At 43.1% G+C, this 26,702-nt stretch overlaps 1 protein-coding gene across 1 annotated transcript in view; it reads right to left on the minus strand.

Moving 5' to 3' along the window:
* spast (spastin) overlaps positions 1-26,702 on the minus strand; it is a 65,699-nt gene that overhangs the window by 33,386 nt on the left and 5,611 nt on the right. Inside the window, exons 2-5 of the mRNA XM_063039809.1 lie at positions 25,460-25,543; positions 20,796-20,879; positions 7,035-7,222; positions 199-335 (exon numbers count right to left, since the gene is read on the minus strand). Coding sequence (XP_062895879.1) covers positions 199-335; positions 7,035-7,222; positions 20,796-20,879; positions 25,460-25,543 — 493 coding nt within the window. The remainder of the gene's footprint in view (positions 1-198; positions 336-7,034; positions 7,223-20,795; positions 20,880-25,459; positions 25,544-26,702) is intronic.

The following is a 26,702-nucleotide window of genomic DNA, read 5'->3' on the forward strand; positions in this document are numbered from 1 at the left end:
AGCTTCAGAGCTCCAGGGGAAAAAAAAAATCAACACCTGTAACAATAAAGCTGTGGGATTTTACGAAACTTCCAACTGGGTCATTAATGAGCTTCAGGGAAGGAAATCACTGTCTCTAACAAAAATGTAGTATGTAGATTTTGTTTTTAAACTGGACGCCCAATCCAACTGAAATCTACCCCACATGTTCACATTCACCTGTCCACCACTTCATTCAGGATTAGGTTTGCCAACTTGCTGTCAACATTACGAAAATTTTTCAAGTCTTTCTTCTTCTGAGGAGTTCCAGCAGGGGTTGTGGGTTTGTTCGGTCTGTTATGCTTTGAACTTGTGGCCTGTTTTAAAAACAAAAACATATCAAATAAACCTTCAAATCAAGATATAATAAAACTCTCTACCATCTTGCCGATCTTTTTTTTAAAATCTGTAACCTCTGGCTATCTCCTAATTCTTCAAATTCCAACACTTATGAATCCCTACACACAATGTGCTGGAGGAACCCAGTGGGTGTGGCAGTATCCACGGCACAACTTAGTGGGCTGAAGGGCATGTACTCTGCTGTACTACTCAATGGTCTGTGCTCTGTAAAAGGAGTCTATAACATACATATATTGGTGTGTGCATGGCATGCAAGGCACCGGGAAAGTCTTTCTGAACAGGTCAGAATCTAAGGACTTGCATTACCAGTAGAAATCAGGCAAAAGGCACTGGAGTAAATGCCATCCATGCAGACTGCCCATGTGGCCCTCCCCCCCCCCCCCACCTTGCCATTAGATCTCCAATGATCTAAAAACAGACTTGGAATTCTACAGCAGTCCTATTTTTAAATACAGCCTCACGTCACCTGAAATATAATAATTAAAGCCAATTAGTTATAGTGTGGGCAATATTGTGATGCGAGAAATACAGTAGCCAACTTCCACACAATTTATAGTCAACATTTTGGGCCGAGACCCATCACGATTATGATTGTGGTTATGAGGACATGCAGTCCTCTTTTATTGTCATTTAGTAATGCATGCATTAAGAAATGATACAATGTTCCTCCAGTGTGATATCACAGAAACACAAGACAGACCAAGACTGAAAAACTGACAAAAACCACATAATTATAACATATAGTTACAACAGTGCAAGCAATACCATAACTTGATGAAAAACAGGCCATGGCCACGGTAAAAAAAAGTTCAAAGTCTCTCAAAAGTCCCATGATCTCGCGCAGACGGGAGAAGGAAGAAAACTCTCCCTGCCATGCTTCCAGCGCCGCAAACTTGCCAATGTAGCATCTTGGGAGCACCCGACCACAGTCCAACTCTGAGTTGTCTGAAAACTTTGAGCCTCTGACACCGAGCACCATCTCTGCCGAGTGCTTCGACCCCAGACCCGGCCGCCAGCAGCAGGCAAAGCTAAGGATTTGGGGCCTACCCTCCAGAGATTCTCGATCACACAGTAGCAGCAGCAGAGAACTGAGCATTTCAGAATTTTCTCCAGATGTTCCTCCGTGCTTCTCACATCTGTCTCCATCAAATCAGAATTGTGCACGGCCCCCTATTTAACAAATACGACATCATTTCACCAGAGAGGCAGCGCGCGCTGCGTCGTGTCGCCATCTTCTCCTCCATCAGAGCTGATGGAAGGACTTAGCCAAAAGGTTCACCACTATTCCTCTACTGCAATGCTGCCTGGCCTGCTGAGTTCCTCCAGCTTCTGCAGAATCTCCTGCTGATATGTGGGGTTTAAAGAAAATAGAGTTCTCCCAGAAGGTAATCCTTTCCAGCTTCTAGAATCATTAGTAGCCACTTCAGAAAGAGGCAGAAGAAAACCAGAGCCAGGGCAAATTAACTGCAATGCTATATTTAGAGGTCAAATTACAATAGGTGCAGTGCGGCCACTCGAGTCAAGTATGTTCCCTTAATGGAGAACCCTTGTTAAACAAAGTCATGCACATGGTGAGGCTGATACACAGATGGCCCTTGTCAGATTGAGGTCAGAATCCAGAGCCTAGAGGCATGACCTCAATCTGACAAGGGCCATCTGTGTATCAGCAGCAGTAAGTTCAAAATGCTCAAAAAGATTGACCGTTTTGGACAATACTTTAAGGGAAATATTTTCAGAACTGTTCTGGAAGAGTACAGTTGCAATACTTACAGTTCTTTCAGGGAGCAGTCACAAGTGTGATGCATCAAATTGTCTCTTCCCATGCTCTGATTCCACACATTCATTTGCAGAAGTTAAACAGTTAAAACAGAACCGTTCATCTAGTTCCTAATTCTTAATTTAATTCTCCTTCTTAATACACTAACATCCTCAAAGTTAAAATTAGGCTACTGAAACAAAAATAATTTATGAAGAGGATGCTTCCAATCATGAGGTAGATTAGGATCAGGGGTAGAAACCCAGAATACAAGATTCCCTTTAAAACAGAGACGAGGAGGAATTTATTTTGTTAAAGGATGGTGAATCTGTGTAATTTGTTGCCACAGACAGTTATGGAAACCAATTCATTGTGTAAAGTTAAAGCAGAAGTTGATAGGTTCTTGATTAGTACAGGCATCAAAGGTTACAGGGAGACAGCGGGAGAATGGGGTTGAGAGAGTTAATAAATCAGCCATGATTAAATGGCCAAATGGCCTAATTCCACTCCTATGTCTTATGGTCTTAATACCAAAGTGACATTTGATAGCAAAACAAATGCGAATTCCATGCTTTAAATGCTGGTTATTAAGTTTGGAGATCCAAGAGAGTCAGGGATCCACGTAATCTTAATGTTAAAATATCATGAACAAACAAAAAACCAAGCTGATCTTTACATCTGTTTGATAGGAATACCATGAGCATTACGAACCTCGGTGAGGCCACATCTGGATTAGTGAGAGAAGTTCTGGACACCACATGCATGTGTATATATTTACTGGCCTTCAGGGAACATGGTGCAGATTTACAAGTACCGTGATTCTTTAGACGCAGACACAGATTACTACACTATGTGTAAGCACTCAGGCCAATGATGTTGTGCTGACCTTTTAACCTACTCCAAGATCAATCTAACCTTTCTCTCCTACATCACCCTCCTTTTTCGATCATCCATGAACTTACAGGTGTGAATGTGCACCCATTATTGTATAATATCCCTGTACATCTGTACTTAAGGTAACTTTTTATTCTTTCTTGCCTGTCTAATATTTGTATATCTGAGCACTTGTAATGCCACTGTGACACTAATTTCCTTTGGGATCAATAAGGTATCTAGGAGTCTCTTAAATGTCCTTAATGTATGTGCCTCTATCATCACTCCTGAAAGCACATTCCACACACCCACAACTGTGTAAAAAAAGCTACCTCCAATAACTCAAGCAGCACACACAAAATGCTCGAGCAATTCAGCAGGCCGGGCAGCATCTTGGAAAAAAACAGTCGACATTTTGGGCTGAAACCCTTTGGCAGGACTGGAGAAAAAAAGCTGAGGAGTAGCTCTCACAGCTATCTGGACAATACCTCATCCCACGCTGCTACTTGTAAAAAAAAACGCCATCCCCTTCTCTTAATTCCTGTCTCCGCTGCATCTACTCTCAGGATGAGGCTTTTCATTCTAGAACAAAAGAGATGTCCTCCTTTTTCAAAGAAAGGGGCTTCCCTTCCTCCACCATCAACGTTGCCCTTAACCGCATCGCTTCCATTTCATGTACGCCTGCCCTCACTCCATCCTCCCACCACCCTACCAGGGATAGGATTCCTCTTGTCCTCACCTACCAATCCAACAGCCTCCACGTCCAGCACATAATTCTCCAAAACTTCCACCACCTCCAAACACATCTTCCCCACCCCACTCCACAGGGACTGCTCTCTACACGACTCCCTTGTCCATTCATCCTGCCCCACTGATCTCCCTCCTGGCACTTACCCTTGCAAGCAGAACAAGTGCTACACCTGCCTCTACACCTCCTCCCTCACTACCATCCAGGGCCCTAAACAGTCCTTCCAGGTGAGGCGACACTTCACCTGTGAGTCTGTTGGGGTCATTTACTGTGTTCGGTGCTCCCAGTGTGGCCTCATGTATAAATCGGTGAGACCCGATGTAGATTGGGAGACTGCTTCATCGAGCATCTACGCTCCATCCACCAGAACAAGCAGGATATCCCAGTGACCACCCATTTTAATTCTACTTCCTATTCCCATATGTCCATCCATGGCCTCCTCCACTGTCGTGATGAGGCTACACTTAGACTAATACCTTATATTCTGTTTGGGTAGCCTCCGATCTGATGGCATAAACATTGATTTCTCAAACTTCCAGTTGCCTCTCCCCACCCCCTTCACCATTTCACATCCCCTTGCCCCCCTCTCATGTTATCTCCTTGCCTGCCCATCGCCTCCCTCTGGTGTTCCCCCCCACCTCTTTTTTCATTCTTTCATGGCCTTCTGTCTCTTTCACCAATTAACTGTCGTCTGGCATTTCTTTCTCCCCTCCCCCCACCTTTCAAATCTACTCCTCAGTATTTTTTCTCCTGTCCTGCCAAAGGGTCCCGGCCCAAAACATCAAATGTACTTTTTTCCATAGATGCTGCCTGGCCTGCTGAGTTTCTCCAGCATTTTGTGTGTGTGTGTTGCTCAGATTTCCAGCATCTGCAGACTTTCACTTGTTTGTGACTGCCAATAACTCCTCCATTTTCCTACAATCATCTGAAAATTGTGCCCCTCATATTAGACATTTGCCCTATGTGAAAAGTCTCCTGTTGTCTACTCGATCTATGGCTCTTATCATCCTGTACACCTCCATCAAGTCAGCTCTCATCCTCCTCTCCAAAGAGAAACACTCTAGCTCGCCCAACCTATCCTCAGAACATGCTCTCTCTGCCAGGCATCATCCTACTACATCTCCACTGCACCCTTTCAAATGCTTCCACATCCTTCCTATAATGAGGTGAACACAATCCTTCAACTGTGTTTTAACCAGGATCTTACAGATCTGCACGTTACCTCACAGCTCTTGAACTCTGTGATAAGGATTACATTATGATGAAAGATTACACAATCTAGGCTTAGATTGGTTTTCAAAAAAGTTAAGGACTAATGGTTAAAAGCAGAATAAAACTACTTCTATTTGTTGGAAAGTCTTGGACCAGTTTAAAATTTACAGCCAAGTCTTTTGAGAAGACGAGAAAATGCTTCAGCATGCAAAGGAGAATAAAAGTTCATAAAACTTCAGGAATGGTAGTTGATGCAAGATGAATTGTTATCATGGATTTCTGTAATTCGAAAGTTATCAAGCGATATGGAGGTAAATCACTTTTCCACCTTAAAACCACACTTGGAATACAGGTTGACCTTCACTAATCCGGCACCATTGGGACCTGAGGAGTGCCGGATTAGTGAAAATGCCGAATTACACAAGGATCACATTAAGCATAATCTGTGCCGGATTATCGAAGGAACTGGATTACAGGTAGTCGAATTAGTGAAGGTCGACCTGTATTATGCACAGTTTGGGTATATTTAAAGGGGAAATTAATGGGTTCTAGATTAGTAAGGACTTCAAAGGTTATGGAGAGAAGGCCAGAAAATGTGGTTGAGTGGGATAAGTTAGCCATGATGGAATGGGGGATAGACAATGGGCTGAATGGCTTGATTCTGCTCCCATGTCTTTATGCTCTTACTGCATCCAAAAGGAATTGAGGGCTAAGTGTCCAACATCAACTCCTGTTTCCCTGCACATCAGCTTGATTTAAAAAAGACTTTAAACACTATAAGTCATCAACTTTGTAGCAAATTGACTAGCAAGGTGCAGACTAACAGGGAAACTTATCACCAAGCATATTGAATTCAAACTAAGAAATGGATCTTTATGCATTAACAGTGCACACAATTGAACTGTCATTTAGTTAAAATAAGCCTCTAAGGAAACACCATAATAGCAGAGTGTTGTCTTTAATTTGTTTTACTTTTCAGACATCCATGAGCCACTTGATAGATAACGTAGATAGAGGATTCAGCAAACCAGCTATCACACTGAGGCAGGTTTCAAACTCATGCTGCTTCTTGGTGTTCTTCCTTTAACCTCCATCATGAATGAAGTCTCCTCGCTTTCAACCAGCTTCCTGCTGGCCAGCACCATCACCCACAAGCAGCAACCTGCACTCCCATTTTACTTGACCGTCACATTTAAACTCACTGCTTCCACTTATCTCAATTCTTCATCAGGATCTCAGGAACTGTATTAAAATAATGACAGATCAGCAACTTGAATTTATAGATGTCCAAAATTATTAATCCCATTTGATCCAAATTAAACTTTAGAAAGTACCACCATCCTGCTTTCTCAGCAACTTCTCTTAGAGGCTTACCAAAATACGTCAATAAGCCAACAGGTACTTATCCATCTGTGAACACGTGATGATTTGTAAGGCTTCACAAAAAAAAGCAAAAACATATGGATTTCTACTACCTTCCAATGTCTGATTTGTGAATCAACAATACAAGCAACACCCACATTGCAGCTGTTTAGGTTACAGATATACAATCTTACACAATTTGGGAATCACAGACCAAACTTCTGAAATGGAATAATATCATGGCATATATCATATTGTCATTCAATGGTATCGCCAAATGAAACAACATTCCTCCGGGCCAAGGTGTACAACACAGTACATATAACTCACACACAACACCAAGTATTATTACCACAAGTAAATTAACATATAATAACATTTATTCCAGAAGATCAATATTTAACACAAGGTCTATATATGACACAGGTTAAAAAAGTAAACAGTACAACGTTACTGGCATTTCACATGTGATGAGTTCTGGATGATGGCAGGGAGTTTAGAAGCCCCATGACCTGGGGGAGGGAGCTGTTTCCCATCTTAACAGTCCTTGTCCTAATGCTGTGGTAACTCCTACCTGATGGTAAAGAGTCAAAGATTGTGGGGCAGATGGAAGGGATGCTTGGTAATGCTATGCAATGCATCAGCACTGTGACATGAGATCACTTGTAGTAAATACAGGACATGATAAAGATAAGATAATGATACCTTGGCAGTTGAGGTACTGGGTTGAGCAGGTGCTCGAGATGCACCAGTGATATTGGAGATTCCACTGTAGCTCTGGGCCCTGTGACCACCTTGTCCCGGCGAAGCAGCTCTCGCTGTGCACTTTGAACGAGGCAGAGAATTGCTTGTGTGTATCAAAGGATCCTTTTTCTTTGGAACAGCTCCACTTTCTACAGTTAAAACAGAACTGGTGTCAACTATTGTCAGAACAGACTACATAACCAGCAACATTATTAAACAATGCTCCACAACACTAGCTGTCCATCCATGTCCAAACTAACACATGGTTGAAAGAAAAATTGAAGGCTGTGTGGGAGGGAAGGGTTAGATTGACCTTGAAGTAGGTTAAAGGGTCAGAATGACATTGTGGGCTGAAAGGCCTGTACTGTGTTGCTGGATTCTAAATTTCGATAGAGCCATAGAATTATACAGCATGGAAACTGGCCTTTGGCCCAACTTACCCATACCAACCAAGTTCTGCTTGTTCATCAGTCTGACCTTGAATTTGAAAACCAAGGTGAGACTCACTGTTATAATTCTCAGTAACACACAAAATGCTTGGAGGAACTCAGGTCAAGCAGCATCTATGGCAAGGAATAAAGAGGCAACTGATGAAGGGTCTCCCGAAATATCATCTCTTTATTCCTACCAATACCTCGACTATGAAACTATGCATCAGTTCCTAATGACAGGAGGGAGGAGAAGATGGTGGCGCGACACAGCACGCGTGGCTGTTCCGAATGATATCGATATGTGTTAACTGGGGGCCGTGCACAATCCTGATTTGATACAGACAGCCATGAGGAGCACGGAGGAACATCCGGAGGAACTTCTGAAATGTCTGTTTCGCTGCCACCGTGCGATTGAGAATCTCCGGAGGTGAAGGCCCCAAATCCTCAGCTTTGCCTATTGCCTGTTGCCGGGGCTGGGGTCGAAGCGCTCGGCAGAAATGGTGCTCGGTGTCGGAGAGCTGGTTGGAGACTCGGAGTCTTCGGACTCTGAGTCGGACGCTTCATCGGCAAGTTTGAGGTGCTGGAGTTTCACCATCTGCGTGAGATGATGGGACTTCCGAGAGACTTTGAAATTTTTACCGTGCCCATGGTCTGTTCTCATCAAATTACGGTATTGCTTTGCACTGTTGTAACTATATGTTATAATTATGTGGTTTTTGTCAGTTTAAGTCAGTTTGTCATGTGTTTCTGTGACATCATTCTGGAAAAAACATTGTATCATTTCTTAATGCACGCATTACTAAATGTCAATAAAAGAGGACTGCATGTCTTCATAATCTAAAAAATCCAATTACTGATAGAGGAATTCATCTGCCATGTCTTTTGACTAACTGTAAATGAACAAAATCAGCATAGGCTGCATCACTGTTTGGTATGGAGGGGCTACTGCACAGGACCAAAAGAAGCTGCAGAGGCTGTAAATCTAGTCAGCTCTATCTTGGGTACTAGCCTTCAAAGTACCCAGGACATCTTCTAGGAGCAGTGTCTCAGAAAGTCAGCATCCATTGTTAAGGGCCTCCAGCACCCAGGGCATGTCCTTTTCTCACTGTTACTATCAGGTAGGAGATACAGAAGCCTGAAGGCACACACTCAGCGATTCAGGAACAGCTTCTTCCCCTCTGCCCTCTGATTCCTAATGGACATAGAAGCTTTGGACACTACCTCACTTTTTTTAATATACAGTATTTCTGTTTTTGTACACGTTTTAATAATCTATTCAATACACATAATTCATTTGCTTGTTTATTATGTTTTATTTTATTATTTTTTCTCTCTCTCTCTGCTAGATTATGTATTGCATTGAACTACTGCTGCTAAGTTAACAAATTTCACGTCACATGCCAGTGATAATAAACCTGATTCTGACTCTGAGATACCTAGTGGACTGCCTTCACACAATGTTTTAGACAATTGCATCTTCCAAATCTTCATTTTCATTCAAGATGATGCCTGAAAATCTTCATAACTCCTAACGCTAAGTAGTGAAATCATTTCACTTTAACTCCCAGCCATTTCTGGCATCTCCAAACCCAAATGCTTGAAACCACAGTGAGCAAAACAGTTCTGAACTGTCTTGCTGCTTATTTTTCACCAACTATTACTAACAAAAAAATCACTGCTTTTTGAACACAAACACAAGCATCTGATTATATTTACAAACTAACTGCTCCAGGCATAGAGTAGTGTCTAATAGTCATGCAACTGCAGGCGACTGACACCAGCTAGAAACTGTTCAGCAACAGTCTCCTGTCCCAATTAAGCAGCATGAGTGCCCAGATAATCTAAGGAAATCCTGGCTATTTTCTTGAGTTAGTTTTTGTCCTTTGTGTTGCCCCAAATAAACAGCTGCCCTGGCTAACCGATGGCTGAATTAACCAGAATGTACATGTGAGTGTATATGGAAATAAAGTTAATCCTTGATATCTTCTGAAGCGAGGCAAAGCAGAGAAAACTGGAGGAAATCTCTGGGTGGCACTGTGGTGCAGCTACAGAGCTCCTGCCTCAACTCCAGCAACCCAAATCACTCCTGATCATGGAGTTTGCATTTAGATCACCAGATACAGGAGCAGAATCAGGCCATTTGGCCCATCGAGTCTGCTCCATTTCATCATGGCTGATCCAGTTTCCCTCTCAGCCCCAATCTCCTGCCTTCTCCCTGTATCCCTTCACGCACTGACCAATCAAGAACCTATCAACATCTACCTTAAATATATATAAGGACACCTCCACAGCTGCCTGTGGCAACAAATTCCACAGATTCACCACTGTTTGGCTAAAGCTTTTCCTCCTCTTCTCCATTCTAAAAAGATGCCCCTCTATTCTGAGGCTGTGTTCTCTGGTCTTAGACTCTCTCACCATAGGAAACATCCTCTCCACACTCATTCTATCAAGCCCTTCCACCATTCGATAGGTTTCAATTAGGACACCCCTCATTCTTCTGAATTCTAGTGAATACAGGCCCAGACCCATCGAACACTCTTCATATGACAAGCCATTCAATCCTGGAATCATTTTCGTGAACCTCCTTTGAATATGGGATGAATAAAATGAATTTTGGTGTATGTAGTGCTTGATGTTTGATGTGGACTTAGTGGCCCAAAGTGCCAGTTTCTCTACTGTATGATTGTGACTGACAAATATCAGTGAAGGATTCTACCTTATGAACTATAAAGACAGTGTCTGATACTTCAATCAGAATCTCCTTTCCGAGAGAAATTCTCCCTACATGGAAAGACTGAACACAAAAAGTCTGAAAAGTGGATTGAGAAATTGCAGGTGGCATTTAATAGAGGCCGAAGTGTAGCAAAATGATAGAGGTATACAAAGTAATGAGGGGGAAGAGAGATAAGGTAAACTCAAGCAGGCTTTCTCCTCTCAGATTGGGCAAGACTACAACTAGAAGTCATTGGTTCAGGGAGACTCTAAAAAGACTGCAAGATTAACCAGATAAGTAGTGTGGTAATACAGCATCTGCAATGATACGATATTAGCACATTATCTGCAAGTGGCATTCAAATACCGAGCTAATAAAACTGCTTCAGTTGAACTTAAATATCTTTAGTGTGGTTCAAACCCACAAACTTTTGACAAAGTCAACTGCATCACGGAATCAGAATCTAGTTATTATCACTGACCACGTTATTAGGTACACCGCTCATTAATGCAATTATCTAATCAGCCAACCATGGGGCAGTGACGAAACGCACAGAGCATGCAGACATGGTCAAGAGGTTCGATTGTTGTTCAGACCAAACATCAAAATGGGGAAGAAATGTAATCTAAGTGACTTTGACTGTGGAAAGATTGTGGGTGCCACACTGGGTTGAATATCTCAAACTGCTGATCTCCTGGGATTTTCACACATGACAGTCTCTGGAGTTTACAGAGAATGGTGCAAAAAACAAAACCATCCTGCGAATAGCAGTTCTGTGGGCAAAAATGCTTTGTTAATGAGAGAGACCACAGGAGAATAGCCAGACTGGTTCAAACTGACAGGAAGATGACAGTAATTCAAATAACCACACGTAACAAGTGGTGTGCAGAAGGGCATCTCTGAACACACATGTTAAACCTTGAGGTGGATGGACCTCAGCAGCCATGAACATTCAGTGGCCACTTTATTAGGTACAGAGATCCATTATAAAGTGACACTGAGTTTATATAAAATATAAATAAATAATGCAAAAAGAGCAAAATAATGAGGTTGTGTTCATGGCTCATTCATAAATCTGATGGCAGAGGCAAAGAAGCTGTTCCTAAAACATTGAATGTGAGTCCTCAGGCTCCTGCACCTCCTCTCTATTGGAAGTAATGAGAAGAGCACATGGATTGACAACCCATAGCTGAAAATTTTAAGAAAATTAATCAAGCTACTGTTGTCTGGAGTACTGATCCATCAACGTAACTGTGAAACTTATATGTAAGGAATTAACTAAATTTGAACATTTACTTATGGTGATTGTGAAGCTCCCACTAGGGTCCTTCAGGAAGGGAAATACGGAACCCACATCTGCTCTGGCAGAGTTGCGATCCCAGATTCACAGTAATAACTGCTCTCTGAAATGGGCGAACAATCCATTCAGTTCAGAAGCAATCAGCAATGAATGATGAATGTGGTTTAACCAACAACACTCACATTCTGTACAAGAATAACAAAGGAGACTCTGCACTGTGGAAAACAGCCTTTGGAAATACAAATCATGAAAGGCCACATTATATATGGCACCTCCTCATGATGGCTCAAGGCATTTTACATTTAGTGATGTTATGTAGAAAAACTGTAACAGATGTAATCCTGCAGTCAACAAAGCTAATGATTGGACTTGTGATCCAGTCCTTTTTTGTTTTCAAGTTGAGGTCCTGGCCACCTTAATCTCATTCTGTGCCTTGAATGATCATTGGCCATCTACACAGGCAGATAGGATCTTTGTTTATAACAACTGCATAATCAGACCAAAACTAACTTATAGATGCCAATACAATAAACAAGATGGGTCAGACAAGGTATTGTAATGTCACAGTTAATATCAAGTGGCTGCAAAGATTCCACAGATTGCTCAAATAAAGGGAATTTTTCTTATACCTTATTCATATCTACTTTTTCCACTGCCAATAACTTAGTAAACCATGTTGCCATGTTTCTTTCCACAATGGTTAAATTTAAAGACTACCAGGATTTCATGGTGATGGGAAGCAGCATTCAAATCCAACTCTTTTTCTCCTGCATAGGGGTTGCAATGATATTTTAATATCTTAGGCAAGACACCCAGTGCGCATTGCTCAATGAAACACGGTATCAGTTATGGGTGCTCGGATATACATGCAAAAAGTTACTTCTTTCCCTTTGGTTAAAAAACCTATCCCCCTCTATCTAACACCTCAGTCACATATTGCACAGTAAACACTTCAATCCACTGTTAGCAATGGTGTTTACATTGTAAATCCATGCCAGTATTTACGTACATTTTATTTATCACATGCACATCGAAACAGCGAATCATGTCAATCAACACACCCGCGGTTGTGCTGGGGGCAGCCTGCAAGTGTCGCCACACATTCTGGCGCCAACATTGTATGCCCACAATGCTAAGCGGAACAACCCAGAACACAACAAGCAACAAAACATCAACAGCAAAACCGTCCCTCCCACAAACCCAAGAGAGAAAATCTGAAGCAGAAGATCCTTTGCAATGCTTGGGCTGGGGGGAAAAAAGACACCAGAAAAGTCCACGTATACAAACAAGAGTGTGGAGCCATGTACTGTGCCGAGGCAAATAATAAACTGCAGATTTTAGGGGCATGTTTAGGTGCAAAATTCACTCTGGCAGGAATTTTGCACAAATAGTATGCCATTTAGCTCAACATTCGGATGGTTTAATTGTGGTATTTTAGCGTAGCAGTTCGCACGATGCTTTAAAGCACAAAAGACTGGGGTTCAATTTTCACTGCTGTCTGCAAGGAGTTTTCCCTGTTCTCCCCGCGACTGCTTGGGTCTCCTCCGGGTGTTCTGATTACCTCCCACATTCCTAAGACAGTAAGACATACGAGTTAGTAGATTAATTGGTCACATGGGTGTAACTGGATGGTGTGGGCTCATTGGTGCTGTATCTCTAAATTTTAAAAAAAGTTTTCAATTTCCCTTAACGGCCCAAGCCTCCACTCAAACACTGCTGCTGGCTATTCTGTCAGTGCTTTCAATACAACCATGACTTCCTCAAATTCTCAGTAACAGATAGCAAAAAATCTTCAGCCCAAAACCACACCACAAATTAAATCAGCAAAATGCCAGTTAGCTCAGCCCTCATGCAGTAACTCAGCAAACGGTATGCCAAAATAAAGAACATATTAGGACTATTTGGCAGACTAACACAGAACAAACAGGCCACAGTCATTAGAACACAAGCTCTGAGTGCAGAGGTTTTCTACACTAACCCTGAATGGAATCTCGGTCTGCATACCAAACAGAAAGAAACTGAACCTCCTGGGTAGGAATATGATTTCCGGTGGGGTCCTTCACATGACAAGATTCAAAACTGTTTGTGTCATTTCCAGTACAGTGTAAAGAAGAACAAAATAATTGTTACCCTGAATCCGATGCAACACAAAAAAAACAGTAAGATAAAGAACTTCCAGTTTAAAATGGCGCTGAAGAGATAGAGTGACGCCTTACTGGCAGCAAATAAAACTAACCTGTACTATTAATCACACTTTCTGGACAACAATCACTGCAATCAATAGCCTGCAACTTCCCTTTCAGAGTGAGCTTTTGAACTGCCTGAACAACCTGGCATTTTTGCAGTGTGAACTGAAAGCTTCATAAGATTGAGGGCAGTTGTGGCATGTCATGTACGGGCCGAATTGAGATGGTGGGGTCTAAGCCCAAGAGCGAGGAATGAGCCAGTGTTTGGCAATCGCTGGAGTGGAATTGGAGCCAATTCAGAGCAGCATATCCAAGGCAAGGTGAGGCAGAGTTGAGGTGGCAGGCCCGAGCCCTAGAGCCAGGAACGAGCCCATGTTTGACTGATAGAAGTGCCAGAAAAGATTGAAAAGGACATGGTGTCAGGGCGGAGGGAAGGTATGGGCTCGTCGTTCGGCAAGGTTTACTCATTTCTGTGCTGAACTGAAGCTGTAGCCCGCAACTAACGGGCTCCTGGACTGGCTGCAGCGATGAACTGGCTTCGTGGCTGAAGACCAACTTTCATGAACTTGAGTTTTGAATGTTGTTTGTTTCTTTTATCGGTTTCATTTACACCACGCGCTGCATTCGCAAAGCAAACAGCATTATGAAGGATCCCACGCACCCCTCATACAAACACTTCTCCCTCCTGCCATCTGGCAAAAGGCCGAAGCATTCAGGCTCTCACACCTAGACTATGTAACAGTTTCTTCCCTCAAGCCATCAAACTCCTCAATACCCAGAGCCTGGACTGACACCAACCTACTGTCTTCTACTGTGCCCATTGTCTTGTTTATTATTTATTGTAATGCCTGCACTGTTTTGTGCACTTTATGCAGTCCTGGGTAGGTCTGTAGTCTAGTGTAGCCTTGTGTTGTTTTACGTAGTTCAGTGTAGTTTTTGTATTGTTTCATGTAGCACCAGGGTCCTGAAAAACGTTGTCTCAATTTTACTGTGTACTGTACCAGCAGTTATGGTCGAAATGACAATAAAAAGTGACTTGACTTGCATGATTTGGTTTTTTTTTTGCACTTTGAATGTGTTACTGTCTTTTTTTAAATGGGTTCTATCTGGTTTGTTTGTTTTGTGGTTGCCTGTAAGGAAACAAATCTCAAGGTTGTACTTTGAACTTTGAAATATAAATACATAAGAGAGATTATATACATAGATTAATGGTATGTCCATAAAGCAATGCTAGGCAAAAGAGTGTCTGTCCATCAGGTGACTTACAGGAAGTGATAAAGTAGTAGTAGTTGGGGCCATGGAGGAGTGGGTTAGTGGGTGTTGGTGTTGAACAGCCTTGCTGCTTGGGGAAAGTAACTGTTTGAGTCTGGTGGTCCTGGCGTGGATGCCATGTAGCCTCCTTCCTGATGGTCATAATACTCATAATGGGCAGCACAGTACACAGTAGGTCAGTGCAATCGCTTTACATTGCCAGTCTGGGTCTGATTCCCACTGCCCTCTGCAAGGAGTTTTGTACGTTCTTCCTGTGAGTGCATGGGTTTCCTCCCATATTCCAAAGACATACGGGTTACTAAGTTGTAGGCATGCTATGTTGGCATCAGAAACATGGCGGAAATGCGTTGTTTTGCACCAACAACCAAGACAGTCTGAACATGTGCATTGATTGCTGATACAAAACATACTTCACTGTATTTTTTGAGGTACATGTAACAAATAAAGCTTTTTTTTTGAAAAAAATGAGATCTTTATCCTGTACATCTTTCGAATGTGGGAGGAAACCAAGATCAATAACCAGTGATATGGGCCAGCAGAGATCACTCGGCTATCCGGTCGGCCAGGCCCCACAGACTACTGAACCAGTAAGAACAAGTTAGACCAATATAAAATCAAGCACTCGGCAGAAACAATACTCCAATTACGTCACCTCGACTGGTGACAAAACATTTGTGACCTAACCTCCACACTCAGCAAATAACCTTACAAACAAGGAAAGCCCACCTTCAGATGTTGTACTGCCCTGTTAACCTACTGAGATCAATCTAACTATTCCTTCCTACTTAGCCCTCAACTTTTCCATCAGAGGCACAAAGCCCCTTGACTCTCAAATTTGGCTGCCCTCAAAAATCCATCCTGTTCCTGGACCAGTTTATAATAGCCCACAAGTTGTGATCTTATTGATGGTCGTTATAAGACAAGAATCTCAAGTCATGTCCTTTCCAATCCTGATGAAGGATCATAGCCCAAAACTTCAACTGTGTATTCATTTCCCTAGATGCTGCCTGACCTGCTGAGTTCCACCAGCATTTTGAGTGTGTTGTTCTGGATTTCCAACATCTGCAGAATTTCTGTGCCCTATCTGCTTCACATACAACATACAAAAGCTTGCAACTTAAATCTATTGTTTTATTAGTTCACAGGAACGTGGGTGTCACGGTGATGGCAGCATTTATTGCCTACAAAAAGCTCATTGATTGCTGCACCAGACTGCTGTTATCCTTAGACCCAGTAACAATAAAGCAAACCAAGCTGGACATTTCCATGTCAGGATCTTAACTCTCAGGCAGCTCCTCAGAGATTGGGGGGCAGACTGGAGGGGAGAAGAATCAGAATCAGGTTTATTTTCACTGGCATGTGATATGAAATTTGTTAACTTAGCAGTAGTTCAATGCAATACATAATATAGAAGAGAAAACTAATAAGTAAATCAATTACAGTATACATATATTGAATAGATTTTTAAAAGTGCAAAAAAACAGAAATACTGTATATTAAAAAAAGTGAGGTAGTGTCCAGGGGTTCAATGTCCATTTAGGAATCGGAATGCAGAGGGGAAGAAGCTGTTCCTGAATCGCTGAGTGTGTGTCTTCAGGCTTCTGTATCCCCTGCCTGATGGTAAGTGAAAAAAGGGCATGCACTAGGTGCTGGAGGTCCTTAATAATGGACACTGCCTTTCTGAGACACCGCTCCTTAAAGATGTCTTGGGTACTTTGTAGGCTAGTGCCCAAGATGGAGCCGACTAAATTTACAACCCTCTGCAGCTTCTTTCGGACCTGTGCAGTAGCTACCCCATACCAGACAGTGATGCAGCCTGTCAGAATGCTCTCCACGGTACATCCATATACGTTTTTGAGTATATTTGTTGACATGTCAAATCTCTTCAAACTCTTAATAAAGTATAGTCACTGTCTTGCCTTCTTTATAACTACATCAATATTTTGGGACCAGGTTGGATCCTCAGGAGATCTTGACACCCAGGAACTTGAAACTGCTCACTCTCTCCACTTCTGATCCCTCTATGTGGATTGGTATGTGTTCCTCCGTCTTACCCTTCCTGAAGTCCACAATCAGCTCTTTCATCTTACAGACATTGAGTGTCAGGTTGTTGCTACGGCACCACTCCACTAGTTGGCATATCTCACTCCTGTACACCCTCTCGTCACCACCTGAGATTCTACCAACAATGGTTGTATCATCAGCAAATTTGTAGATGGTATTTGAGCTATGCCTAGCTACACGATCATGGGTATATATAGAGTGAGCAATGGGCTAAGCACACAACCCTGAGGTGCACCAGTGTTGATCGTCAGCGAGGAGGAGATATTATCACCAACCGCACAGATTGTGGTCTTCTGGTTAGGAAGTCGAGGATCCAGTTGCAGAGGGAGGTACAGAGGTCCAGGTTCTGCAAATTCTCAATCAGGATTGTGGGAATGATGATATTAAATGCTGAGCTATAGTTGATGAACAGCATCCTGACGTAGGTGTTTGTGTTGTCCAGGTGGTCTAAAGCTGTGTGGACAGCCACTGAGAAGCAACCTGGTTGACTTGGTTCCCCTCCAATTCTGTGGGGTCCAAATCATTTTCTTCAGACACAAGATGTGGGTGACCAATGTCAGACAAGGCTATGCTATCTCACTTTTTCCTCACCTTAATGATGTGCATTATCTCCAACAAGTTTCATAGTGGTGTATCTAATTTAAATAACAAGTGTGAAACCATTTAACCTACATTAACTCAGTCCACAACCAAAGTCACCTGAGCTACTTAAAGAACAAGCACCATGTCACCATTGATTCATTCACCAAGGGACACAATAGAAGGAGCCCCGCACTCAAGTTCCACTAAACAAAATACCTTTGCAAAATGTTTCTTCTGAACAAGGTGTACAAGAGGCACAGATGAGTGGATAGCCAGAGACCTTCCCCAAGGATGAAAATGGCTAATACGAGGAGGCATAATTTTAAAGTAATTGGCGGATAGTAAAGTGGAGTTGTCACAGGTTCACGTTACACAGAGTGGGTACGTGTGTGGAACACCCTGCCAGTGGTGGTGGTAGAGGCAGATACAGTAGGGACATTTAAGAAATACTTAGATAGGGGCTTGGATGATAGAAAATTGAGCTATGTTGGAGGGAAAGTTCAGATTAATCTTAAGAGTAGGTCAAGAAGTCAGTACAATAGTGGGCTGAAGAGCCTGTACTGTGCTTTAATGTTCTACATAATACACCCCACTCCCTCACAATAAGAAAGCCTGCAAAAATAAAACCTGGACAATGTGGATTTCTTCCAGAACCTCAGGAACTACCTTTTAGTGAAGGCAGCCATTAATTGCCTCATTGCACGAACACAGCCAACTGCTACGCTACTGTGCTATTATAACAGGAATGCCCTATAGGAATAACAATCGAGTTGAAGCTGTTAATTCATCAGAAAACAATTTTACAGAATATTGTATTATACAACATTAACTGTTAGTTTTATACCAAAAAGTATGCATTTTAAAAATGATCCAGATATTAATATTTTACTACAGTATAAAGAGATCTGATTAATTCCCTTGTGAAAAGGGATTTGTATTTTTAATACGAATATTTCAAGATATAAACACAAGAGCATTGCATAAGCCTAGAATCTAGGGCTTCCATAATAGACAATGAATATTGAACTTTTAATATTATACAAAGCAGGAAATGATAAACTCTTTTTATAGGAAAGAAATACAGCGCAGAATAGGCTCTTCCAGCCCACTGAGCTGCACCACCCAACAACCCACCAATTTAACCCTAGTCTAATCACAGGAAAATTTATAATGACCAATTACCTAACTAACTGGTACTATGGAAGGAAGCATAGACCAATGAAACCCACTACTCGCACGTGGGAAGAACGTACAAACTTTTTTAAAGAGAATTGAACTTAGAACTCCAGCACCCCAAGCTGTAATAGTATTGAAGAGACCACTTTTGTTTGCTTTTTGTTTTGTTCAAGTATCTCAGAAAACACAAAAAGGTATGCACGCCTACTTAATAATTGTATTATTCCTGGCATTTAGCTTATGCATGCATTAATCACTAAAAAGACTGCAAAGGAGATTCACCAGGGTATTGGCTGGGATGGAATGTTTCAGCTGTGAGAGAAGTCTAGATAGGCTGGGTTTGTTTTCTTGGAGCAAAGGCGGCAGAAGGGGGAAATCTGGCTGAAGTTCGTGTTTGGCACAGCATAGCATAGCGGTTAGTGTCAGGCTATCACTGCACCAGCAACTCAGGTTCACTTCCCACTGCAGTCTGTAGAGAGTTTGTACATTATCCTTGTGACGTGCGGGTTTCTCTGGGTGCTCCAACTTCCCTACGCATCGGTTACTAGGTTAATTGGTCACAAGGGCAGCATGGCTGCTTTGGGCCAGAAGGGCCAGTTAGTAAATAAAATAAATATATGGTTATGTTGGGGCACATATATAGGGTCATCAGCAAGAAACTTTACCCATTAACACATGGCACTGGTTTCATGGGTAGAAAATTTCGAGAGAGATTTGGAAAAAAAAATGTCCATCGAGGGGGTAGCTGATTTCTGGAAAACCCTGCCTGAAGTAGAAGCTGGCAGCCTCAGAACATTTACGCATTTAGATGTGAACCATGACACAGAAGGAATCTCGTACTCAGGCCATCGATGCAATGAGGTAACCAACAGCTGGCACAGACAGTGGGCTGGAGGATCCATTGCTATGCTTTAGGGTTCTAACCAATCATAACATTACGAAAGTACGCCCACAGATTACATACCCCAGCTGTCTCTCTGGAGGAAAGAGAGACCGAAATAGATCTGAACAGGACATATGGACACCATAACAAAATGTAGACAGGATTAAACAAGTAGTCAAGGACCTGACAAATAGAGCATTATGTCCTAGTAGGGGTGATGGGCTTAAGTTGATTGTTTAAAAAGTAAACTGATAGGAAGTGGCAAAAATTAAGTATTTCCTTTGACTGAGGAGTGGAGGATTAATCCACAAAACAATCAAAGCAAACATTTTCAAGACTGGAGTACTAATGTAATGGCTCCGTCCGTTTAAGTAGACAATGGATGCGCCTGGTTTTTGGGGTGCAGACCTGGGCGATGAATATGGAGATCCTGGGCTGCCCAGACATCAAGATCCCCCTCTCGGCCTCGCGGATGTGGTCCAAAGGAAAGCGAAGCAGTACATTTGGCATCAGCTTTGCTGCAGGAGCTGCCGGGAGGTGACGTGATACGTCATCCAACCGCCTTAGGGGCTCCACTCCGGATTGTGTAGGGTTTACTCCTTAGCCTTCTCTTCTCCCGAAGATACCCACAAGGCAGTAGGATCCGTAACCCTGGATAGGGGCCCATACCGGGTACTGTCAGCCGGAGACAGCTGAGCCTGGGACTCGTGTGAGGCAGGGTCGTCACACCCTGTAGTAACGACATCTGGAGGCACTACCCACTACTGGAGTACTACAAAGCATTATTTCTATGTAAACAATGCAGAAATTTAGGGGGAAAAAAGGCAACCAATGCTGTTAAAAATTTAAATTCAAGACAAATTTTGATCAGAACTTATTGAAGTACATTTAGAGGCAGGGAAAGGGGAAGAGGATGAGGGACATGGGTGGGCAGAGCTTGAATACAACTCACCTTGATTGCTGGAACAGTTTTGAGCTTACGAGCCTTCTCATCTTCTACGCTCAACAGTAAAACATCTGACCTATGCAAACTGCCCACAACAGCACAGTCATGTGCAATAATCCCATTATAAACAGGCAGCCATTAATCAGTGGCCAACATTTACAGTACCTACCTAGCTGTTCTAGACGATCCTTAGCCATGATCAAATTGGTCGTCATTTTGCTCTGCAGTCGCTTGGCTCGCTCAACTTGCTCACCTGGCAAGACGGGAGGTTAGTGAATATTTAGCAACAAAAGCAAACCCACTAAAGACCTAATTACGTAGCATGCAGATTCAGACCAGCTACTAGTTGTAACAGGATGTAGAAGATACTTTAAGGCCCTCTTCATTATAGCTGGTGGATCTGTGGAATTCACTTCCACAAACTGCTATGGGGGCCAAGTCATTGGGTGTATTTAAAGTGGAGATTGATAGCTTCTTGATTAGGACAGGTGCCAATGATCATAGGGAGAAGGCAGGTACTGGGGTTGAGACAGATAATAAAATCAGCCATGATGCAATGGCAGAGCAGACTCAATGGGTCAAATGGCCTAATTCTGCTCCTATGTCTTATAGTTGCTTCAACCAGGCCACCTTCAAAAAAATGTGCTGGTAGTATTTTGTTAACACATCTCGTCTCACCAAGGGCTGAAATACCTTTGACCACTGGTGCACAAGAACACAAGAAATAGGAGCAGGAGTAGGCCATCTAGCCTGTTCCGCCATTCAATAAGATATGATTATCAATAGTGCTTAATAAGCCACTCTTCGCCCACAATTTGGTAAATCAGGCCACCAGGCTGTACTCCTCTCTGCCTACAAATAGCAGCTGAAATATGAGGATTCAATACAGAAAGTCATACACTGCTGATCTGAGGAAACAGATGAGCTTCTACATGATTGCTTTGAGTCAGAAGACTGGTCTAAAAGACTCAGCAGCCAATGGAGATGAGCAGGTCACCATCATCACAGACTTCATCAGCAGATCTGTAGAGAAATGCATCTCAAACCAGTCAATCCAAGTGTTCCCAAAGAGGGAAGCATGGATGAACTCAGTGATCCACTCCTTACTGAAGTCGAGGACTGCAGTATTCAAATCAGGTGACCCTGACCTTTACAAGAAATTGCAATATGACCTGTCAAACCATCAAGGATATCAAGAGACAATACCGATCCAAAACTCAAGTCCCAGACCAGCCATCAGCTGCAACAGGGCTTATAAACCATATCGAACTACAAGTCAGGCAGCAGTGCATCCTTTCTCGATGAGCTTAGTGCATTCTGTTCAAAATGTCCATAGGAGGTTAGAATGTTGCCACCATCCCAACAACATCCAATGAACCTGTACCCACAATTACTGTTGCAGACGCAAGATCAGTGAACTGCAAAAGGAATTTAGCCTCAGGTATCCCTGGCCACGTTCATAGATCCTACACAAATCAACTGTCGGGGGACTCGCAAACATTTTTCACCTCCCTGTTTCAATCTGAGTATCCCACCTTTGTAAAGAAAATCACCATCTTCTCAGTACCTAAAATAACGAAGTGCCTTAATGACTACCACCCAATGACTCTGACATCCATCATCGTGAAGTGCTTCAAGACATACCAATTTCAACCTCCAGCCAACCTCAACCCACTGTAATTCATTTGCCTCCTAAATGGATCTATGGCAGACTTCCTAGCTCTACAATCATCTCTCGAGCATTTGGACAGTAAAGACACCTACATTAGGCTGAGGGTAGCAGACACCAACAGAATCAACAAACTCATTCGTAAGGCCAGTGATGTTGTGGGGATGGATCTGGACTCTCTCATGGTGGTGTCTGAAAAGAGGATGCTGTCCAAGTTGCATGCCATCTTGGACAATGTCTCCCATCCACTACATAATGTACTGGGTGGGCACAGGAGTACATTCAGCCAGAGACTCATTCCACGGAGATGCAGCACAGAGCATCATAGGAAGTCATTCCTGCCTGCGGCCATCAAACTTTACAACTCCTCCCCTGGAGGGTCAGACACCCTGAGCCAATAGGCTGGTCCTGGACTCATTTCATAATTTACTGGCATAATTTACATATTACTATTTAACTATTTATGGTGTTATTACTATTTATTATTTATGGTGCAACTGTAACGAAAACTAATTTTCCCCAGGATCAATAAAGTATGACTACGACTATTAGACTACTGTTTATTGACTACAGCTGGACCTTCAATACTATAATTTCAAGCAAACTCATCTCCAAGGTCCTAGAACTGGGATTCAACACCTCCTTTTGAAACTGGATCCCTGACCTTCTGACCAACAGACCCCAATCAGTTACGACAGGCAGTCCACACTGGATCCCTGGCCTCCTGACCAACAGACCCCAATCAGTTACGACAGGCAGTCCACACTGGATCCCTGGCCTCCTGACCAACAGACCCCAATCAGTTACGACAGGCAGTCCACACTGGATCCCTGGCCTCCTGACCAACAGACCCCAATCAGTTACGACAGGCAGTCCACACTGGATCCCTGGCCTCCTGACCAACAGATCCCAATCAGTTACGACAGGCAGTCCACACTGGATCCCTGGCCTCCTGACCAACAGACCCCAATCAGTTACGACAGGCAGTCCACACTGGATCCCTGGCCTCCTGACCAACAGACCCCAATCAGTTACGACAGGCAGTCCACACTGGATCCCTGGCCTCCTGACCAACAGACCCCAATCAGTTACGACAGGCAGTCCACACTGGATCCCTGGCCTCCTGACCAACAGATCCCAATCAGTTACGACAGGCAGTCCACACTGGATCCCTGACCTCCTGACCAACAGACCCCAATCAGTTACGACAGGCAGTCCACACTGGATCCCTGGCCTCCTGACCAACAGACCCCAATCAGTTACGACAGGCAGTCCACACTGGATCCCTGACCTCCTGACCAACAGACCCCAATCAGTTACGACAGGCAGTCCACACTGGATCCCTGACCTCCTGACCAACAGACCCCAATCAGTTACGACAGGCAGTCCACACTGGATCCCTGGCCTCCTGACCAACAGACCCCAATCAGTTACGACAGGCAGTCCACACTGGATCCCTGACCTCCTGACCAACAGACCCCAATCAGTTACGACAGGCAGTCCACACTGGATCCCTGACCTCCTGACCAACAGACCCCAATCAGTTACGACAGGCAGTCCACACTGGATCCCTGGCCTCCTGACCAACAGACCCCAATCAGTTACGACAGGCAGTCCACGTTTGCTGCAACTACCCTTAACACTGGTGCCCCAAAACATTACTCAGCCCCCTATTCTCTCAGGAGGCTGGAGAAATTTGGTATATCCACTTTAACCCTCACCAACTTTTATATGCCCCCAGAAAGCATCCAATCCAGCTGCATCACAGCTTAGTATGGCAACCACTCTGCCCGTAACCACAGGAAACTGCAGGGTTACGGACACAGCTCAACACATCATAGAAACTAGCCTCCCCTCCATGGACCGTCTATACTTTTCATTGCATTAGTAAAGCAGCAGCATATTCAAAGATCCTACTCACCCCAGTCATTCTCTCTTCTCCCACCTCCCACTAGGCAGAAGATACAGCAGAATAAACAAAAACAACCGAGTCTGAGCCATGACTTTGATGAACATTACAGCTCAGCACATTAGCCATCTTGACTGGAGAACCTCTTGACGCACACCAGCTCAAAGTAATCTCCAGACCCATCCTGTGCTCCTGTGATCCTGCAACTTTCTCTCTATGACCATCATGAGAAAACCCCTTGGTACTCCTAGCACTTAACCGCATAATAGTTTAATTTACAGTAACCAATTAACATGTTAGCACACACTTGAGATGAGAGAAAACCACAGCAGTGACGTCCCGAGGGAGGATGTGCATTGCAGCTAAGGTCAGGGTTGGACCCAGGTCCTCTGAGCTGGGAATAACTGCACTAAATATTGGGTCACAGAACTAAATTCGCCAGATTGCCCAGCCTCTGATCTCCTCTTCTAGTATTTAAATGGCCCATCCAAGACACTCATGGTGAAAAATTTGGTCCTGGCCACCAACAGTGGGTGGTTATACTCCTTCTTGGAAATGGTTGCTGCATACCACTCTGCTGCAGAAATATTACTGACTCAGCCTCCCCACCAACACCACTAGTCTGGCTTGTTGTTTTCAATCCTCATGACTTCTAAATTTCATTCATACAATATACAGAACTCTGGAAATAGACCAGTGTTTATTGTTCACCCCTTAATTCACAATTGGTTTTACTGGGTCTCATTTTCTGTCTAGATCAGATATTTGATGAGTCTTTACAAACAGCATTTTACAAAATGGACTTGATTTTGCAAAAAAACATTATTTGAATTCAACTTCCTCAGCTGCCATTGTGAGATTCAAATGCATGTTCCAGAACTTCACCTGCAGGGCAAGAATAAAGCAAACGGCAGAAAACACAACAGCACATTGAATGCGGTTCAGTATAACCCATCTAGGAGAAAAACGAATCTAAACGTAAAGCTGTGAGTCATCCTCAGCTTGAAAAAACATTTGCAATATCTTGATTGCGAAGTGCTATCTAAAGGCCATTATGATTTTCCATTCATCTAAGCAACTTGTATTTCTTTTTAAGATCACCATTATGGTACTCTTCTCTGTACATATTCACAAATCCTATCCATTCCCTGATCAAACCCATTTTAAATCCACTTATATTAAATTTCTCTTAACCACCGGAATGAAAAATCGCTGCAATGGCATCAACAGGAACAAGTTTTCATTAAGATCTTACCTGTTCCAGAGATCTGGACTGCAATCCCATGCTCGAGTTCTGCAATCCCTTTCTTGTACCACTCCACAGCTTTCTTCTTCTGTCCTATTCAAACAGAGGAAAGCATTTATATCAGCCCTTTGGAGCAATGAACAGAACTTGCTGATTATATCCCCACCCCCACCACTGACTACCCATGAGCCATGCCCTTAGAAACAAAAGTCTATTTGCTGTTTAAGTTCAACGTAAATTTATTATTGAAGAAAGGTATATGTTTCCATATATAAACCTGACATGCATTTTCTGGTGGCAATCACAGTAAATACATGAAACACAATAGAATCAATGAAAGACCACATCCAACAGGACGAACAGCAACCAATGTGCAAAAAAAAACTACAAACTGTGCAGACACAACAAGAAAAAAGAAAAAATAATAAATAAGCAATAAATATTGAGAACAAGATGAAGAATCCTTGAAAGTGAGCCCAGTTCAATAGCATTGAATGTGGTACAAGTTGCTTATATGAATGGAAAATCATAATGGCCTTTAGATAGCACTTCACAATCAAGATATTGCAAATGCTTTTTCAAGCTGAGGATGACTCACAGCTTTATAGTTAGATCGTTTTTCTCCTAGATGGGTTATACTGAACCACATTTAATGTCTACTATAGGCCTATGGACTCTCACAGCTACCTGGACTATTCCTCTTCTCACCCTGTCTCTTGCAAAAATGCCATCCCCTTCTTGCAATTCCTGTCTCCGCCACATCTGCTCTCAGGATGAGGCTTTTCATTCCAGGACGAAGGAGATGTCCTCCTTTTTTTAAAAAAAAGGGGCTTTCCTTCCTCCACCATCAACTCTGCTCTCAAACGCATCTCTCCCATTTCACGTACATCTGCTCTCATCCCATCCTCCCACCACCCCACTAGGAATAGGGTTCCCCTTGTCCTCACCTACCACCCCACCAGCCTCTGGGTCCAACATATAATTCTCCGTAACTTCTGCCACCTCCAACGGGATCCCACCACTAAGCACATCTCTCCCTCCACCACCCCCCACTTTCCGCAGGGATCGCTCCCTACGTGACTCCCTTGTCCATTCATCCCCCCACCCCTTCCCACCGATCTCCCTCCCGGCACTTATCCTTCTAAGCGGAACAAGTGCTACACATGCCCTTACACTTCCTCCCTCACTACCATTCAGGGCCCCAAACAGTCCTTCCAGGTGAGGCGACACTTCACCTGTGAGTCGGCTGGGG

This window comes from Mobula hypostoma, chromosome 2 (genome assembly GCF_963921235.1).
Source record: "Mobula hypostoma chromosome 2, sMobHyp1.1, whole genome shotgun sequence".
NCBI lineage: Eukaryota > Metazoa > Chordata > Chondrichthyes > Myliobatiformes > Myliobatidae > Mobula > Mobula hypostoma.